The sequence below is a fragment of the Pararge aegeria genome, chromosome 17, assembly GCF_905163445.1.
Source record: "Pararge aegeria chromosome 17, ilParAegt1.1, whole genome shotgun sequence".
NCBI lineage: Eukaryota > Metazoa > Arthropoda > Insecta > Lepidoptera > Nymphalidae > Pararge > Pararge aegeria.
The window spans coordinates 5,874,438-5,896,259 of NC_053196.1; the positions used below are offsets into that span (position 1 = coordinate 5,874,438).

A 21,822-nucleotide genomic window follows, 5' to 3' on the forward strand; every position below is an offset into this window, starting at 1 on the left:
TACTTTATAAGTGGTTTTTTTATATGAATAATTGCTAATCTACTAAGGCAACATCTCGTGAACGATTCTTAAAACGTGAGAGGAGAGTATATTTTGGATGATCTGTTCGGTGTGGAGTTGAAAGGTTGAAGAATTTATAAACTGCGCGGATTATAGCACATTGAGCAGTGGCGTGCATAGAGGGTATGCACAGGGTATGCAGTTGATATAAACTAAAGAAAACCTCCTGTTCCCGTTATAAATACTTAAGGGTAGGCTTTCGATAACTTTTACAATGCCTATGCTAAGTCTCTTATAACTCGTACTGGAGATTTTCTTCATTATATATCATCTGCATACCCTGTGCATACCCTCTATGCACGCCACTGACATTGAGTCAACTTACTCATCCTAGCCTGAGCCAACCAACTGCATGTATCAGGAAGAACAATCCTGATACATGCAGTTGGTAAAAGACCTATTGATACGAGCTACGGGTGTGGTGTGAAAAGGTAACCTTGTCTAAATCTTTTTGCCGACATAAGAAAGTACGCTTTTTTCCAATGAATCTTCTTATACGTAGTTTATCAAAGAATACACATACGAATTCAAATCTGCGTTTACTTAATTTCACTTTATTTTCCGGTATGAGACGCTAAACTAACTTTTCTAATAAAAACAACTTGTCTTATACTATCTTGATACACAAAAAGTTAGTTCATCTTGCTGTCAACTGGCAAACAAAAACAATTTAGTCCCTTTTGGAAATACGCCAGGAAGTGATGGAGAATGCGGTCATGAATATAAGATTTGTAGCTTATAGGTAATATTATACGATATATTTTTTTCGAGAGCCTAACTCGATTAAGAAATCTATTATACATTTTTATTGAAATTAGTCTGTGAGTCCAGACGGTATGACTATAGTACCGTGGTCGCTGGGGCGTGCGCTGGTGTGGGATGCGACCTGATTTGATACGTTGGCAGTTTCTCACTTACCGAGTACGTCCCAAAAAGTGGGTTCAGCTGCCGAATCTGCTGTAATGCTTAAGCGCCGTAAATACTCCGTCATTTGTAATGACTGCGTATTTGCGGCGCTTGCGTTTGAGAGTGTGAGCTCTTCAGGCAAGAAAGTTTTCATTGATATGGTGTCACTAAAACTTATCTTGACAAAATTAATTGGTGACCCAACAGCTGGCGTTTATTTAGCCTAACGGCTAAGTACAGCGTTTCAAAGAGGCAATAGCGCCAGCATTATTTGTATAATACCGCTAAAGTGAACAGTTAGACGGCTTATATTTTTCGTAAAATTTATATAAATGTTAGTTTGTCATTCAATCATTCATTCATTTGTAATTATTATTATTATTTTTGTCAAATTATTATTCATCACAGTCATATCTTATTTATGTCATTTGTAATGTAGATTAGTAAGGTGGTAAATTTTTTCTCTAAATCGAATGTAAGTGTTCCTCTTATAAGTTGAGTTTTAGATTTTTTTATGTTTCCATCTAGCTATGGCGTATAAGTTATGACTAGCTGACCCGTGTAACTTCGTCTGCACCAAATCGGTTATTACCAGAAACAACGAATAAAATGACATTTTCTAAAAATGAATGCTTGCTAGATCGATTTATCGCCCCGAATCCCCCGGGATACTAAATTTCATGAAAATCGTTGGAGCCCATTACGATATTCCAATTATATATATCTTTAAACGAGCAATTCTTATAAATATATATATATATATATATATATTATATTTATAAGAATTATAAATATATATATTTATAAGAATTGCTATATATATATATATATTATATTTATAAGAATTGTAAATATATATATATATATATTTATAAGAATTGCTCGTTTAAAGATATAAGATAATAATAATTTGAAGGCCAGATATCACCTACTAATAAAACTTTTCTAACCTGTATAGAAAAGTGCCGCTTTAAGGTGCTGAGTGTTGCTAAATGAGGTTGAACAAAACCCTTAATAAATAAATAATCTATGCAGTTTTACTTGTCGAAAAAAAATCCGACCTATAGTATTTATACCATATTTCTGACTAAATGGTTACTTGCTTTAAACGACACGATACAGTAAAATTTCAGATCTCAATGTCTGTCAAATCATCATCATATCAACCCATTACCGGCCCGGATCTCCTCCCACAATGAGAAGGGGGGTATGTCAAATAATGCGTGGGAAATAAACCCCTGTACCAGAGTCCAGTGGGGTTTCTCTGTTATGTTTAAATTGCAATTTTTAACTTTAAAAAAAATATTTTTTACGTCTCAAAATACATTTCGATCTGTAGATACTGAGTTAGAGCATTGATAACAATATTGTCATCGTTGCCTACGCGTCGGAATGGTTTTCAAATCCTAAAACACTTGTTTTAGGTTAATCTTAACAGGTTGGACAGGTCAGATATAGGTATATAAAATCCAATAGATACTTTTGTCGACCTTCCTGGCGCAGTGGTATTCGTGTTGGTGGTCGTGGGTGTGGTTTAAAGTGGGAGGTTTACTGGTTCGAGTCCTGACAGGAGTATTTTGGAAATTTATAATTTCTGATCTTTCTCTGGTCTGGTCTGGTCTGATGGGAGGCTTTAGCTGTGGCTCGTAACAACCCTGCTTACAAAACGCGCTTAGCGATTTAGCGTTCCAGTAGAAACCGATTAGAGATGATTGAATATAACTGCCATACCTATAAAAGGCTAGCCCCTTACTATGTTACGCTGCATTATCATTTACCACCAGGTGAGATTGCAGTCAAGCAGAGGTTTAAAAAAAAAAGATTACTCAATTATCAGTAGCTAGGCTTGGTACTAGGTTGGTGAAGTGGTTAGCAAGTTCCACTACGGACCTGCGTTCAAATCCCGGGTCCGTTTTGGTACTCCTCATTGTGCCACAGTTTCGAAAGCTACTATTATTTTACAAAAGCTACATACAACATATTATACTTCATAAAATATACGGGTTGGGTATAGATATCCGGTACTTGATTTTACATATGTTTTTTGCTTAGGACCTTTGTCTGGGTTAAACTTGGTCCATATACACTGTTTTTGGATTTCGGAAATGCATTTTGAATTAATTACGATAAAAATAAATTTCACTAAAAATTGCGTATAACGAAATGCAGCTAGATATGTATTTGGTATAGTTTATGAATAGTTACAACAAAAAAGTGTGTAACGGAACGTTGTCGACGGCCATTTTGCGAACGTCCGTCAATGTATATTTAATACATAGGTCAAAATCTATTTTAAGAAGCTAGGTTAGGTTAGGTTAGAACATAAAAGACCATTGAGAGCCGAGCGAAGCGGAGCGGAGCGAGGCGTCCCCTAGAATCTGACACTAAAAAGGTATATTTAACATAGGATATTTAATACATAGGTCAAAATCTATTTTAAGAAGCTAGGTTAGGTTAGGTTAGAACATAAAAGACCATTGAGAGCCGAGCGAAGCAGAGCGGAGCGAGACGTCCCCTAGAATCTGACACTAAAAAGGTATATTATTTAATATATAGGCAATATTCCTATGTAAAAGAAGTGAGGTTATGATTTATAAAAAAAATCATTACTCGAAAACTATACTTTTCCGACAAAGGGGAAAGGTGGGGGGGGGGGCTTCCCCTACCTCCCCCCCTCCCCCCTCCCACTCCCACCCTCGTACGCAAGTACCGGATATCTATACTTTTACCAAATATACAATTTACCCAGACTCAATCCATTATAGATTTAGCAGACGCTTGGTTTTCTTTAGGTAGAGTGAAATTTTCCTATCCTATGAATTTTAACATAATCTCATCTCATGATTGAAAAACTAAAACTGCAGTATAGATTATTCTGAGTCATAGATCTATTTAACATGTGGTTTTGAATTTATCACAGTTATTAATTATATCATTACAAGTATTTCTTTAATTGCTGTTATTTCCGTTATTACGTAGACACGTAAGTATTATCATACATATAAAATATATGAAACTAGATATAACCTGCAACTCTCCGCTATACGTTGTAACATTTCGCTATATATATATATATCCATATTCATATTTTGACCGCCGACTGGCGCAGTAGGCAGCAGCCCTGGTATTCTGAGTCCAAGGCCGTGGGTTCGATTCCCACTATTGGAAAATGTTTGTGTGATGAACATTAATATTTTTCAGTTTCCGTGCGTTTATATGTATTTTTAATATTTTTATTAATAATTTTATTTGAATTCTATCACCATCTGCATAATGCAAGCTAAAAATGTGAAAAATTATATCCCGTTGCTCCGAAAAAATATAGGTAAAAATAAACACACTTTTGCATGTATAATACTAGTTACTATGTAAAGTAGATTAAGCAGAGAACTTCGTGTTCGAATTCCAAGTTATATATACATTTACATACATACATTTTATGGTTTTTAGTCTAAAAATAACAACGTCTTCATATAAAATTGTATCGTTCGTCTCACGATAAGCATGAATTTTAGCCATTAGATGTTGGCCCGCGTCCTATTCGGGTTCTTCAAGCTACAAGCCCATTTCCAACATTTGTAACCTCCTATAAAGTATCATAATGTTGCACACTAAATATGTGCCCAATTTCAATAAGATCAGTGCAGTGGTTGTTTTTAACATAGGCAACTAACTGACATACGGCGACCCAGTACACAATACCCTATTATTTCATATTTTTCGCCATTTAGTATGACGTTCCTTTTTGATCTGGGTTCCTGTCATTTTGAATTTCTATTCCAACTTATACCGACCACAGATTATGCATAATTTTGACCAGTCTGAACGAAGATGCCTTCTTATTTTGAACCAAATGTAGGTACATACAAGTATGAAGGGTGTGGTTTCTGGTGTATTTACAGGTACATACGCCTTAGGTAAATGGACATAGGGCCGCATGTTGCAGGACGTGTTCTTTGCATGCCCTGTTTAGTGTTGCCCTATTAATAGGCGATGATCTTCTTTCGTCAGGGCTATAGAGGGGACTTATTAATAATTATATGCCAAATTATTAATAAGTCCTCCTATTGCTGTTTGGGACTCGTGAAGAGCTTTCTGTAGGAATTATCCTATGAATTAAGGTCACTGTTTCATCTGTAAGCGATCAAGTACGGGCTTTAAAAGCTGCAGTTTTAACATTTAAAACTTCGTTTTCCAAGCGGTAAATTAAGCCCTCAATAACTAAAAAACATTTGCTGTTGTTTAAGAAAACCTTTTTTGGAAATGCACAAATGTACTCCTTTCATATTATGATATCCTACGTCATATTATAGATACATTGCGTGATCTGAGAGGTGATACATTTCGTAATTTATTTTGCCCCTTTCTAAGAACATAAAAATAATGTTTACTTTTTTAACTTGCAGTAAAGTTTTAAAAGTTATCATCAATAGAATATGACAGTCCATTTCTCATCGATATATATAATTGAAGTCGTTGCCATTGCAGGACCAAAATCCTTTCCCAAGGCTTTGCCCATAATCACCACATTTTGCACATGGGTTGTTGATCGCAGTAGATGGTAGTACTCTTACTACTAGTTACAACTAGTAATAAGAGTCTTCTTACTAGTAGTATAGTAAGAGTACAAACACTTGCCGATAACCACCTGAGGGGTTGCTACGGCGTCACCGGGGGAGTGGGGCGAGCGCGAAAGCTCGCCATGAGAAGAGCCCCAGGGCTCGACGACGTCGGGGGGAGAGTGGGAGACGTCGACCCGAGGGTGCCTCCTGCGAGGGCTCGGACCTCGGCTCGGTTCGACGTTAATCTGAGTGTTGGTGGACTTTTGGACTAATCATTGTTTAGTCCGAACGCCCCCGTGACCGTGGTAAGGATCCACGTCCGGATAACGTCAGAAATCGAGGCCCTCGTCTTCGCCGGTGAAGACGCTGTGTTGGTTGTGTGTTTGTGTGCTGATGCCCGTTCTCCGTTATATAGGTACCCTGAGTTGCCTACTGGAAGAGGAGGGGGTAGTGAAAACTGTCTTCTGATCTGCCGTCACTACAAGGCATTTAAAGGTTATGAACAAATAATCTATATATATAAAAAAGTTATGGTGGTTTATGTACGCTTCAAAAACTCAAAAAGTTCTGCACCGATCGAGCTGAAATTTTAGCATGACATATAATGCAAGTTGTGTTAGTTACACCATTTATAACTCAAGAACGGCTGGACCAATTTTATATCTTATTAGATTTTTGGATTTCTCTTACACCGGAATTATCCTATAATAAGTATTAAAATATAACATTCATCAAAAAAAAAAAAAAAAAGATCCGCGGTACGAAGTTCGCCAGGACAGCTAGTTAGGTATATAATATGACCAAAACTGAGTAATCTTTCAATGGTAACCTATAAGTAAGCGAGATAAAGTCGCACCATCAAGTTTAGATTCCTAAAATGCTTACCTACTAAACGCGAAAGTTTTACTTTAGCATCGTTGAATAAACTAAGCTTTTACTCGTAACCCAATCACATTATAAAACCCATTAAAAAATTGTCCCCTTCAGGGAAAACCCAATAAACAACGGAAGAAATCGTCGGTGACTCGATTACCTGTAATAATTATTTGAGCTCTTGTCTCTTTCCCTCTTCAGAGAAATACAACCGTCTGTCTCTTATGTTTTCTAATAGCCGTCGAGTATTTATAAATAATCTGCTTCTCGTATTAAGTCAGTTTGTTTACGTTTCTCACCAGTAACGAGCTGAGATTATGATATTTTTATTAAATTAATTAGAATATTAGTAGGTACGTAGTTAGTGAAAGAGTCGTTCTGTTTTTGGATTTTTTTGGACAGGTAACTATTTTTCATATTTTATTTTTTTTTTATTTTTTATTTCAGAATATTTTTTTTTCAAATAATTTTTTACTCCAAAATTAATGCTTTTGTATTATTGTATTGTATTTAAATTGCATGTTTTTAAATTTATTCTACGTGTTAATTGCAATCAATGGTTTGTAATCTTTGCACGCCAGCTAAGGGCAATACACTGCGACTTCGTATTTGATATTTAAATGGCATTTATGTACACTTGTGGATTATGCAAATAAATAATCTATCTTTCTATCTATCTATCTATTTATACTTATTCCATTATATTCCATTAACTATTGAATTGAGATATGAATATGTAGTCGTCGACTTATAAACAGGCCTTTGTAAGCTTTTCAACTTTCTTTAGAAATCTCTTTATCTTGTTACCGTTAAGGCAGCGTTCGAAGGAAACGTATACGTCATCATCATCATATCAAATCATTACTATCCCACTACACGGCACGGGTCTCCTCTCACAATAATAACGATATTTTATTTATTCATTTTATTAATTAATTTATTGCCTTATTCCAATAGTTAAGGTAGCCTGGAAGAGATCACTTTTAGTGATAAGGCCGCCTTTTGCATATAATTTATGTTAACGTAAGTGTTCCTGTGTGTGTTTCCTTTATTATGCAATAAAGTTGTTTAAATAATTACATATTGTACGAATAGCAACTACAAAATGCAAATATCTAAACACTTCACAAGTTATTTAGATGTATAATATTTACAGGTTATAGTCATTAGGTAGGTAAATTTACATCGCAAAATACGTACGTGTAATTGTAAAACAATGCAATTGTTCATTGACTGCTGAACAATGAGAAAGGGTTAAGACCGTAGCCCACCACGCTGGCCCAGTGCGGATTGGTGGACTTCACATACCTTTAAAAAACTTTGTGGAGAACTCTCAGGTATGCAGGTTTCCGCACGATGTTATCCTTCACCGTTGAAGCTAGCGATATTTTAATTGTTTAAAACGCACATACCTTATAAAAGTAAGAGGTTTTGTTCCGGGATTTGAACTCGAAAACCCGAAGTCCTACCAACTGGGCTATCACCGTTGTCACTGGGCTATCACCGCTGTGAAACGTATACGCTCAACCGTTACTCATCAACTTAAGTTTCGAAATAAGAGTATTTTTCATACTAATGATAATGATCCATTTTTAAGGTATATTTTAAATATTGGTGAAAAAATTGTTGAACATCTGTAGTATTGGAGGTAACCTCGTACTTCTAAACTAAAAAACTTTACCTTTGTAATACTAATAACAGTATTTTTCATCATAATTATCATCTTATTACCTTGACCACTATCTCTCTATAAACATGTTATCAAAGATAAATATAATAAACACAGTTAATAGATATAATAACTATTTATTAATAGTTAATTAACGATGTCTAGCAGTATTCATTTGAAGGCCCGCTTTAATACAAAAACTGGACTAGCATAGTTGCCGAAATATCGCGCACAAAGTATTATTATATCGTTATATTATTGAAATAACAAATTTAAAAAAATACACACAATTCCATACGTCATTTTATATTTATTACTATAATCTTCTCAATTGATTCAATTATTTTTTATTGACGTTTTTAGGTTTCCTTTATATTATATATGCATAGCGTCCTAACGTTATGTTATTTTGATTTCCGACAGGCACTTTATCAATATCAATATATTGATCTTACATCTTATACTTACTAATATATAAAGCGGAAGGGTTTGTTTATTTACTTGAACGCCATTATCTCAGGAACTACTCGTCCAATTTGAAAAATTATATCAGGGTTGGATGGCCCCTTTATCGAGGAAGGATATATATAATATATAAGGGTTCACGCTAAGACCAACAGGAGCGTAGCACCAATGAAGAATGTTTCAAAATTGGGTTTTTTTCCCTTTTGAGAGCTTCCGCTGCATAAACGGTTAAAGTTTCGAAAAAATCATGTATAACCGAGTTGTTCCCCTTTAAAAATTCTTAAAAAAGTCCTGGACAGCATATGTCTAACTTTTAATGTTGATTTATACGCGGACGAAGTCGGGTGGGACCGCTAATATACAATAAATAGGCATCTATTGCGCTTACTTACCTATAGTGCTGAATCACTGTAAGTAAGCATGTTATGGCTTTCCGTTTTTCGTGTTATTTCCATTTAGGTAGACGAGATAATGAGTAAACATAATTTTCTCGCGGTGCACATGCTTGGAAGGCCAAAATATTTATTATGAGATAGTTAACGTTAAGCTTATAAAAGATTGAAATTAAAACTCAAATTGAAACAGTTAAATATTAAGGTAAATATAAACATTTAGCAAACACTTACAATGGTTCTAAACGCGCCCGTATCTGAAAAAAAAATCTCACAGCGCACCTTTAGATTAATTTAAAACTGAAAACAAAACTCAAACGGCTACGTTATTAAAATTCAAAAACACAAGAGACAAAAAAAAAAAATACCATTGTATGAAGTTTCACATTTGAAAATGGAATCAAATCAGTCACCACATTGTTTCTTTAAAAAAAAATATAGCTAGTATCACTCGGAATTACAAATCCAAATCAGTTGATGTTTTTAAAGGTTCTGGCGCAATAAAGAAACACATAATTACGTACGTAAAAAAAAACTTATGCTGAACAATTTGATTAATTAAACATTTAGGTTATCCTATTTTCTATTTGTTTATCAAATTTTGAATGTTTATGCATTCCAAATTTGACGATAACATGAGAAGGGGGGGGGGGGGAGGCCGTAGTCCACCACGCTGCGCTGTTGTTCGGTGTTCCGCACCACCACTGTGGACTCCATATACCTTTGAGAACATTATCGAGAACTCTCAGGCATGTAGGTTTCCTCACGATGTTTTCCTGATTTCCTAGACCATTGAAGCAAGTGATATTTTAATTGCTTCAAACGCACATTACTTAGAAAATTTGGAGTGCTACTCTGATTGAAACCTAGAAATATACCTTTTTATTATAAGATAGGGTAGAAGTTACCTGCGAGAGAAAAGTAGTTTGCGTGCATCAAACTCTTAAAGCCTAAACAATACACGTGACATAACGTCGGGATAGTATTGCAGTGTTTTTCTGACATAAGAAGCTGTAAGTTAAAGGGTGAAAAAACACCACATATGGCACCTGGCATTACAATAAGCAAGGTTCTAATAAGTCCCCACTATTTTTTGTGATATTTCATAAGTTAGACGGGTTTAAAATTTACGAAACTGACTACTTCAATGACACTGCACAGCCTGGGAAACATAATTCTATTGTATGAATTATTTTATTGAAGTGAATTTATTTAGAGTGCGTGATATTTGCCTACATTAAATAGAATGGGTATAACAGGTTTATATAATTATTATTTTAATTACTGAAATCCAGTTAGTGAATTTTAGAAGGTCATCGGCACTTAAATTGTTATGTGTGGGTCTATTATTTAAAAATCTATGTTTGTATAATATCATCAGCATCATCAACAGCAAACCATTAGCGAGGCTACATAGAACACCGGCACCTCGCAGAATGAGCCGGGTTTAGGCCTTACTGGCTACAATGCCCAAGTGCATAATGGTAGACTATACACGCCTTAGGAATTAGGGCTCGCTGGTTTCATGATCTGGATCTGGTTTCATTTCATGATTTCAACCAATAGACGTCCACTGCTGGACATAGGTCTTTTGCACGGAGTTCCAAATTCCATGGTTTTGTGCCGCTTGGATTCGCCGGCTATCTGCGACGCGCTTAATGTCGTCTGTCCACCTCATTGGAGGTCGACCATCGCTCCTCATTGGAGGTCGACCATCGCTCCTCATTGGAGGTCGACCATCGCTCCTCATTGGAGGTCGACCATCGCTCCTCATTGGAGGTCGACCATCGCTCCTCATTGGAGGTCGACCATCGCTCCTCATTGGGGGTCGACCAACGTTGCGCTTATCAGTGCGGGGCTTACTATCGACGTTTTCTTTATAAACGGATATTTCAAAAAATAGCGCGTGCCGGGGATCGATCTAGGTCCACCCCTTAATGAAGACGATATGTAAAATATAGGAAACATTCGAAGCTATTTTTACGTGTATGTAAAGCGGTTATAGGAAACACCGTTAACATTTACTGATTTGTAATTTTCCTTGAAAAATATATATTTACAGAATGCTGTTAGGGCAGTGTTAAGAATAACGGTATTTTAATATGTAGGTCTTTCAAGTAGATCGAGTTTTAATTCGGTGACAGTTAGATCCGCAGCAATAAATGAGTTGTTACCGTTTCGACAGATTTTCGTTTCATTGCCTTTTCTTTTCGCCAGATTTTTGTTTTGACGGTAAAAGTACAATCACAAGGAGCGATAGATTTAGTTAAATACTAGCTTCTGCCCACGACTTAGTCTGCATAAACTTCAGAATTGGGTCTACAGCTTCGCTCGTTGACAATTTTTAATCCTACCACGGAAACTATTTGAGAGATCGGTATAGAAAGTACATGCCCTTTTCCATAGCATAGGTGACAGGCATACTAAATTTCAAAGCAGTCTGCTCGCGGCTTAGCTCGTACACAATTTTCAATAGTCTCTCGGGAACTACAATCGGGATAGAAGATGTTCTTTTCCATGACAAAGGCTACATGCATGCCGATTCCATCCAAATCCGTTAAGACGTTTTTGCGTGATTGAGTAACAAGCATCCACACTTTCACATTTATAATATTAGTAGGACTTTTCACAACTAGCTTCGCCCGCCTTGCCCTTAATTTTTTTTTAATTTAGTATATTTTGTAAAAATATAAAAGAATGCTTTTAACATATTAAAACAAACGACCGAGGTTTAGGCGAGGTTTATATCTTTCGTTCTTCTTGCTGTTGGAGCTTTAATCACCCACTATTTAAAAACATAGTTTTTGCTCGTATATTACGTATGTAGCCTCTAAATGATCGTGTGCCAGTATTCTTTAAGAAATTATAAACCTTACCGAAGGTTCAATAGGAAATTGTGAATGAATTCTTTAATAAGGACCTTTGAGGTAGTTACAATAATTATGTAGGTGTAATGTCACTATATACTATTTGGGTAATATACATATTAAGGCTATAGGTACAAAGGCGGTGCCTAACTATCTTACAGGTAACATCGCCCACAGCTGTTCCAAAATTCCTACTCAACACCTAAACTTTGTCACTGTAACTCACTTTAACATACGAGTACGTTAGGTAGATAATGCAGATGTCACGTAAAAGGTGCGCTGATGAAAAAAGTTTTTAATTTATGTATGAATCTCATTAAAGCGAATCATTGTGACCGTATGAATTTATTCGAATTTTTCTTTAGTAAGTATAATTTTGTAATTATTACTGTTTTACCTACACTTGGAGGAATTATCAATATTATTAATTTAAAATGCATATAAAAACTGACAGGATTTGAACCTGCGACTCTCTGGCAATCGCGGCCTGAGCGCTTTAACCATTTAAGCTACGGCTCTCCTACCGTCGATGCCGAAATTAGTATATATCTTGTACATCGGTCTTATAGCGACTGTAGTACCATCTAGAGCTATGCTCGGAGTATCTTTACGCGATCAAATCAGAAATGTGGAGATTCGTAGAAGACCAGAGTTACCGACATAGCTCAACGAGTCGCGAAGCTTAAGTGGCAATGGGCCTAGCACATAGTTCAAAAAAAGGATGGGGTCGCAAGGTGCTGGAATGGCAGCCCCGAACGCAGCAGTTGCGCAGCGTTGGTCGACCTCAACGAGGTGGACATACGACATTAAGCGCGTTGCAGGTAGCCGCTGGATCCAAGCGGCACAGAACCGTGGAATTTGGAACTCCCTACAAAAGACCTATCCAGCAATGGACGTCTATCGGTTGATATGATGACCATCTAGTGGGTAAGTATAATTGTTTTTTCCTTCGGTAGGTTTTCATATGACTCTTCTTATACGTGTACATCATAAACGTCACGTGATGCTTTATTCCTGTACGTGCTGTACCTACGATTGTTTAAAATATGCACGACATAATTTGTGTAAAATTAGCGCTGTGTTGTATAAGCGGAGGCCGCATAAACGTAATTCGTTGAGGGTTGATAAAAAAGAAAACAGCGTATGGATTTAACTCACCTGCCATACCCTAAGCAGGCTAGTCCCCTACCATCTGCAATGACCACCAGGTTATATTGCAGACAAGTGCTAGCTTATGGTATAAAGAATAGGCTACAGGCCCGGTTAAGCGTCTAGTGCCTAAAACAAATGTATTGGAAGTTATGCCAAGCATCTCACGGCGACCGGCAGTGGCGGGTCGGCACGCGACGCGATTTGTCCCCTGGGCAGCACTTAAGTCGCGCCAGGGAAAAAAGGAAGTGGCGCATAACTTATGGTATAAAAACAGGCAACGAGCCCTGTTAAGCGCCTAGTGGCTTTAACAAATGTATGGAAATTATACCAAGCATGCCACAGCGACCGAAAGCGCGCGACGCGATTTGTCCCCTGGCCAGCACTTAATAAGTCGCGCCAAAAGAATGCGGCGCAGCGAGGGGTTATCTCGTGTATGAAAGTTTGTATGAGAAAAATTATTCTTTCAAAATTGTACGCAGTCGAATTAGCTGGGAACCGCCATTGTTTAGATGTACCTACGCTAAATTAATATCCCAAGCGTGCGTCATAAAATATTAGACTCATAAAATTAGGAGTCGCTTCGGAAACCGGTTCATTGTTTTGCACGCCGAATGATCGACCCGTTCTGAATGTCAACTAAACAAGTGAACCTGATTTAACAAATTGTACACGTGATTTGCAAACAGGGTGCTCTTTTCGAAGGCAACAGATTTTTATTTAATTTTAGTCTGTCTGACTGTCTGTCCGGGCATCACGTGAATACTACCAAACGGATTAAATTAAATTCGGTATAGTGGTAGCTGATATCCCGGGTCAACATATAGGATACTTTTTATCCCGATAAACAAAAAGTTTCCTTCGGGAAATGGAGTGAAATTTTTTATCAATTTTACTTCATATCTCCGTTAAATTCGCACCGATTTTAATAATTCTTTTTTTATTTGTCAGTGTATACTACCAGGCATGTATTGCCTAATTTTAACGAGGATCTGATGAATATTGTCAGAGATCAAGGACATAATTCGTCACAGGTGTTTCGTTTTTCTTTTTTGTTTGGTAGTAACAATTATGGCTATCATATACTATATAACATCAAGCTACCACCAATGGCTACTATCATTAATGAGAAATGTTGCAAAAATAACATAAAATATCCTTTTTGAGGGATTCTGATGTGTGCGATCGTGAACGGTAAACGTTACTCCAAACGACGGAAATTACTTTCAATTGAGTAAGAGGGAGAGGAGATAGTTTGCAAAGACAGTCTAGCATAAGCGGTGAAAGCCTTGGTTAGGTAGGAGCTGGACTTCACTTTCGAGCAGAATTTTAGCTAGCAAGCACCACAACTTTTCTAAAATATGTGCAAATAAAACATCACTTGCTTCAACACTTGCAGTTTGGAGGAAAACATCGTGTGAAAACCTGCATGCCTAAAGAGTTCCATAATGTTCTTAAAGGTGTGTGGATGTAATGTGGATTTGTGTGGTGGACTACGTCCGTAACCCCTTCTCATTGTGGGAGGAGACCTTTGCCCTGTAGTGGGCCATTTATGGGTTGATATAATGATTCGCCTAATTGGTTGCCAAATGGGTTGCTGCTGACCGCGTATTAGGTACCAGGAACCCATAAATAGTAAAGAAAACAACAACACAAATTTTAGCTGCCCATTCTTTAACAACCGCATTTTTTACAATTGCCACGGTGATACGATTAGAAATTATTTTCATAAAATTTTAGATATAAAACTAATATTCATTAAAAACAGATTCATTTTAATCGGTTCGGAATCCGGAGCATTTTCACAAAGCGATAGTTTGCAATTGTCTTTTTTATTTTGTTTTCGACACTCTTTCTACAACGGAGTACGGTATCAAAGAATTGTCAGTTATACATGAATCATTCAATACAATTTGTATTGCAAAGTAAAGTCGGAATTTGTATTTAAAGCTTCTTCACTTTAAGCCAAAGTACTGTTTCAAAATGGAGCGTTTCTGAAATATAATTGGCAGAGATGTTGAGAATTTCCTTGTGATGTTGTTTTGGAATTAAAGCTACTCTGTTTTGAGTTATTAGTGGAAAGTAGGTTTTCATACTATTTATAAACGTAATGTAAATAAAATAAATGTCCCATGCGTCATTAATTAAATCCTCCGACACTGTGTGCGTCATACACCTAACGTATTAATTTCCATATAAATGAGGCATCACGTAGAAACCGGTGTACCCTGTAAGGCTGTAGGTACCTAAATACTTGGCCGCTCCGTCTTCTTTATAACAGTAACAGTATTAAAATAATGAAGAACTTGATCCTGCTATTGTAGTTGGACCATTCGGGTCCTATTTATGTGGCTCAAATTCTTCTCAAATTGTTAAACATATAATATCATCATACTCATGCGTAGGCTATTAACATCCCCCTGCTGGCTGCAGAAGCAGTGTCTCATAGAAAAGAAGATTTTTCAGCGTACACCCACTACGCTGCTCCAATGCGGGTTGGTGGGTTTTAAGGAGTAGGTGTAATACCTTTTACCTAAAGTAAGTGATTATAACCGGGACAAACGGCTTAACGAGCTCTTCGAGGCACGGGGTTTTACATCACCAATTTCCTTACCCCAGGCTAGTACATACTGAAAACTCTGTAATAGAAAATACACAATATATTTTTTATAATGTTTGTCCCGACCCGGGATTCGAACCCAGGACCTCGTTATTGCACATACTGCACTATACCATCGAGGCAGTTAAGGCAATATATTTCGTAGAAAACACAAACATAAACATGGATAACATAGTATTGCTATTGAAAATAGTCTAAATAATGAAATGAAAATACGACTGTGAACAAAAACATAATCATAACCTATGTAGAGGTAACAATTTTTTCCTTTCTTCCTTCTAAAAAAACTTTAAAGTCGTGTATTAAAAGTTTTTAAGCACGGCGTTCCCTGAAACAACGGCGAGAGGTGGTGTGGTGGAAGTAGTTAAAGTTGCGTAAAGTTATATATAGGGTTCCGTTTTTTAAATTGGTAAACGACCCCTTATGGTGATAGTACCCTTTTCAGTGTGTAGCAACTTCTTAATCAGTAAGATCTATCTGAAATAAGAAATTGTGATAAATGGCCAGACAAACAATAAGCGACAGAACCCTAAAAATGTTAACAAATTGAATAACCACAATTATAAATCCAATACACCGAAAGTTAAAAAACTCCAAGCCAAAGATAAATGGTGCGGGAACAAAAAACAAATTTAATTAAACAACTTTACCAATTAGTGTTTTAAATTTCAGATACATTAATCAACATGGCCCCAAGCCATTATATCCTCCTGACATCGTTGGTTGCAATCTGTACCAGCCAGAGGTCACCTTACGCTGGCCGTTTCCCAGTAGGATACCCTGTAATAGAAACCACGACTTTAGCAAGCACTCAAAACGATACTTTGGGGAACAGGTAATAAAACTTTATTATTATTCTCTCCTCCTAAGATACCTTTAATAGTTCCACAACTACGAAATTCAATATGACGGTTTATACAGACAACTTATTTTCAATTCGACGGCCGACTGGCGCAGTGGGCAGCGACCCTGCTTTCTGAGTCCAAGGCCGTGGGTTCGATTCCCACAACTGGAAAATGTTTGTGTGATGAGCATAAGTGTTTTTCAGTGTCTGGGTGTTTATATGTATTTTCTAAGTATTTATTTATATATAATTCCTAAAAATATTCATCAATCATCTTAGTACCCATAACACAAGCTACGCTTACTTTGGGGCTAGGTGGCGATGTGTGTATTGTCGTAGTATATTTATTTATTTATTTATTTATTTATTTATTCCTATTTTGTGTTCCATTTGAGACACTAAAAAAAACAAATTTCTTTATATTTTTTGTCAAGACTCTTCCACCGATTTGGAAAGCAGATTCTACTGAAAATGGGCATTTATTATTGACAATTTTCCTATTTTGTGAGAGCTTCCAAGCAACCTTGTTATTATAAAATTCATCAATCGTTTACTACTCACGGCTTGTTGAATTTTTTTTTTTTTCACTACTACACCTCATAGTAGATAAGGTCATACATTAATATAATAATATATTATATACATAGTCGTTTTAATATATTATTAAATACATCATCAACATCATATTAAGAAAGTTAAAAAAATATGTTCCCATAAGTTAAAAGGAATATTGAGCTTAGAATATACCAATGCTTGGATGTGTACAAGACAACATTTTTCGTAACTAATAAATTTCTTAAATAAATATTATTATAATGCTAAAATAACTTAATTTTACGTTTCAGATTTGGTGAAAATTCAACAGTCACCACCACGACACAGCGCCTGCCCATCGAAGCTCTCGGTGACAGAGATTTAGTGAATCGACTCGGAAATCTACCTCAAGATAAACAGCCCTTCTGGTTCCTCAACTGGCAAGCGTTAGAGGAGAATAGGAAACGTCCGCAGTCCTACCCCTCAAGGCCAAACATTTTTGTGGACAATATTTCTTTCCCCGCTGACAATAGTCAAACCCAAAATAATCAGCCACCTAATCAGAACAACCAAGGATTTCCAAATGGTCAGCAGCAGTTTCAAAATAATCAAGGTTTACCAAATACACAACAACCATTACAGAATAACCAGGGTATTCCGAACAATCAACTACCATTCCAAAATAACCAAGGTTTTCAAAATACCCAGCAACCAGCACAAAATAATCAAGGGTTTCTAAATAATCAACAACCATTACAAAATAACCAAGGCTTTCAAAATACACAGCTACCTTCACAGAACAGTCAAGGATTTTTAAACAATCAACGACCATTTCAGAATAATCAAGGATTTTTAAATAATCAACCACCATTCCAGAATAATCAAGGATTTCTAAATAATCAACAACCATTCCAGAATAATCAAGGATTTTTAAATAATCAACAACCATTTCTAAACAATCAAAGACCTCCGAATACACAACAAGTATTTCCGAACAATCAACAAGGATTTCGAAGCGGACAAGTACCAGAAATTGATGACGAATTTTATTCCGAAAGTCCAGAAACGTTTTAGATATTGATTTTGGTAACCAAATACTCTTCAATTAGAAATTGTTAATACGAACACTTGTGAATAATATATTAGGAACTTAAGTTGAGCTCAAGACGTGTTTTTAATAAATAATTTTTTACACCATTATTTTGTTCTTTCCACGTTATGTACTAGCTCCTGTAATTCATACTAGAATAAAATAATGTTGACAAGGTCTTTGGTTCGATTCCCGAGTCGAGTGATGATTTTTTAGGTATTAAGTTTTCGGTTAAAAATTCTCAGTAGCAACCTGAAGTAAGGGCAGCGACCTGTCCTTTGTTTCGGAGAGAACGTTAAGCCGTCGCATTGGAGCAGCATCGTAGGTCTATGCTCTAAAACCGTCTCGTCTATGAGAGAGGACGCCTCTGACCAGCCGTGGGATGGATGATGACGATGATCAGCTGTTATAAAAACGACGATTTTTGACGACTTCCCTGGCGCAGTGGTAAGCTTATCTGGGAGGTCCCAGGTTCGATCCTTGGTGGGGAAAATTTGAGATTTTATAATTTCTGAGTTTTCTTTGGTCAAGCGATTTAGCTAGCGTTCCGGTAAGATTCCGCGTAAAATACGATTAGGGGTATGGGTGTAATGTAACTACCATACCTTACCGCCCTTACAGGTAAGCTTGTCTTAGACTACATCATCACCACCAGGTGAGATTACAGCCAAGGGGAAACTTGTAGTGAAGTTAATAAAAAAAATCTTAACCAGATGAACCAAAATTAACGCGTCAAGTTGTACAGACCGCGTAGTAATAGCACTTACTTGAGCTAAAATGTTTTGGTTTAAATTGGGTTCTGTGTGTAGACCATAACACCGGGATTAGCGGTCCACAATGCTGAAAGTGTCTTAGTTAATCTGTAACTGCACCAGCTATAAGGGGCCATCCATAAAGTACGTCACACGTTAATGGGGAGGGAGGGTATCACCGAAGTGTGACATCGTGTGACAAGGAGCATGGGGGGTCAATACTTTTGTGACGTCACATGTTAAAATTTAAAATACTCAAACGAACGAATAAGATCAGAAGGGTAAAGGCCGTAGTCTACCAGTCTGGCGCAGTGCGGATTGCTAGACAAAACACGCCCTCGAGAGCTTCATGGAGAACTCTCAGGGATGCAGGTTTCCTCACGATATTTACCTTCACCGTTTTTGATTGGTGGACTCCACATGCGCGCTTTACATGTGCGAAATTTCAACAAGATGCAGTAGTTAAGCCAAACAAACACAAAACACGCCCTCGAGGCCTTTATGGAGTACTCTCAGGCGTGCAGGTTTCCTCACGATATTTAGTTGTAAATTGGTGGACTCCACATGCGCTCTTTATATGTGCCAAATTTCAACAATAAGCAGTGGTTAAGCCAAACAAAGACAAAACACGCCCTCGAGGCCATTATGGAGGACTCTCAGGCATGCAGGTTTCCTCACGATATTTAGTTGAAAATTGGTCGACTCCACATGCGCTCTTTATAAGTGCCAAATTTCAACAATATGCAGTGGTTAAGCCAAACAAAGACAAAACACGCCCTCGAGGCCATTATGGAGGACTCTCAGGCATGCAGGTTTCCTCACGATATTTAGTTGTAGATTGGTGGACTCCCTATACGCTCTTAATATGTGCCAATTTTATTAGGATGGTACAAATGAAACAAACAAACACACACACACACACTTTTGCATTTATAATATTCAAGCATTTAGAAAAGCTCTCAGTATTTCGTCAAATCCCCGGTGTAATGAAACGACCAGCTGCTTGATTGTGACTGTTTATTCGTAAAACGTTTTCCGTCTACCCACATATAATTTTCTAAGTTAACTTAAATACACAACATCTTTCCCCTTAAATAAACTAAAGATAATAGTTATGCTACTTAAATTACCACCACTATATTATGACAATATCACTATATTACCAAATAAGACATGTTTCCCTTGATTATTACATAACTAATACATTATTTTTTTTAAAAAAACAATGCCAGCTGATCGCGAGCTCTGTTTGCAGCCTTTCGAGTTCGTTCGGTGCCACTGGGCGAGCTACTTGCCGACCTAGAGTTAGCCTCGCCGTAAACCAGAGGCTCTTCAGTTCCACTAATATTACCCTCAGCGTCGCCGTACATACTGACACGATCAGCACTATCATCACCTTCCTCCTTCTCTCCAAAAGAAGGAAGAGGTGACTGGCCTCCCGTAGGATGTTCGGCTCGAATAAGATGACGCCGATTGCGTCTATATTTTCTACCTGAGCTATCGATAACAAAATAAGAACGCGGCTGTCGTGCCGAAGCATGCACTATCATACGACGTCTAGTACTACCGTCTAGTACTACTACCGGTTCACCAGCATTTAATTCGGGTAAATCACGCGACTGCCTATCATAGTAAAGTTTAGCACGTAAACGATTGTTATTTATATTGATATAATCGGAATTATTGTTTCTTTCTGGCATCAATTTATTTATATGCACCGGGAGTCTTGTATTTAATCGTCTACCCATTAACAACTGAGCCGGTGAACTAACTCCGTCACGCGGAGTCGACCTGAAATTAAGCAAACCGAGATAAAAATCTGATCCGGTCATGATTGACTTTTTTATAATATTTTTCACAGTCTGTACCGCCCTTTCACTAAGCCCGTTCGCCTGTGCATAATTAGGCGATGTGGTGGTGTGTCTGAAACACCAGTCAACACTAAACTGACGAAATTCTTTGGAGGAATAGGCAGGACCGTTGTCAGTTATGAGCTCATCAACTATTCCGTGCCTTGCGAACTGCTCTTTCATGGCTAATATAACCGCCCTGGATCCTGCGTTAGATATAGGACTGACTTCTATGAAATTTGAGAAATAGTCTACTAGTATTAAAAAGTATTTTTGACGAAACAGGAATATATCCGAGCCAACCTTTCTCCACGGCAGATTAGGTATTGAATGAGAAATCATCGATTCTCTCGCTGGCCTAGCGGCGTGTTCAGCACACGCAGCACACGTGCGTACCTTTTGCTCCACGTCGCGAGACATACCATTCCAAAACATGACGTCACGCGCGCGCCGCTTACATCGGTCTATACCGAGGTGGCCTTCGTGTACACGCTCCAGCATAACACCCCGCAGTTTACGCGGTATGAATACCAGGTTATCCTTAAATAAGACACCCCCTATATATTCAAATGACGTTCTGTATGACCAATGTGCCCGGACTAAATGATCTGCATCGTATCTATAACGCGGCCATCCAAATAAAACATAATTAACTAAAATTTTACATTCTGGATCCGTACCTGTCGCGTTACGAACGCTTTGTATTTTACTGTCACTAAATGGTACATTGTTAATAATAAAACACGCCTGCGCGTCAATTTCAGACGAAAGTTTATCATCCATAGGTTCCTCCAGGGCCGCCCGAGACAATGTGTCAGCAAGGTACATATATTTCCCCGGTTTGTAAATTACATTGAAAGTGTAACACTGAATACGCAACATCATACGCTGCAAGCGCGCTGGAACCCCATCTAAAGATTTTTTGAAAAGAGTTTCTAGCGGCTTATGATCGGTTTCTATCGTGACGTCCGACCTCCCGTATACGTACTGATGAAACCTTTCTAATGCAAAGACTATCGCCAGCAACTCTTTTTCTATTTGAGCATATCGAGTCTGCGTCTCTGAAAGCGTCACCGACGCAAACTCCACCGGGCGGCCGGCCTGCAGCAACGCTGCGCCGAGTGCGCTGGCGCTGGCGTCCACTGTCAGCAGCACGGGCTCATCGGCCGAGTACAGAGCCAGGACCGGC

General features: G+C 37.5%; 1 protein-coding gene across 1 annotated transcript; it reads left to right on the forward strand.

Annotated features, from left to right (window-relative positions):
* The first annotated feature begins 6,688 nt into the window (after positions 1–6,688).
* LOC120631155 (target of Myb protein 1-like) lies at positions 6,689–18,101 on the forward strand. Its single transcript, XM_039900608.1, has 3 exons — positions 6,689–6,803; positions 16,236–16,398; positions 17,253–18,101. The coding sequence occupies exons 2-3, from the start codon at positions 16,250–16,252 to the stop codon at positions 18,013–18,015; spliced, it is 912 nt and encodes a 303-aa protein (XP_039756542.1). The 5' UTR covers positions 6,689–6,803; positions 16,236–16,249; the 3' UTR covers positions 18,016–18,101.
* Positions 18,102–21,822: the final 3,721 nt, after the last annotated feature.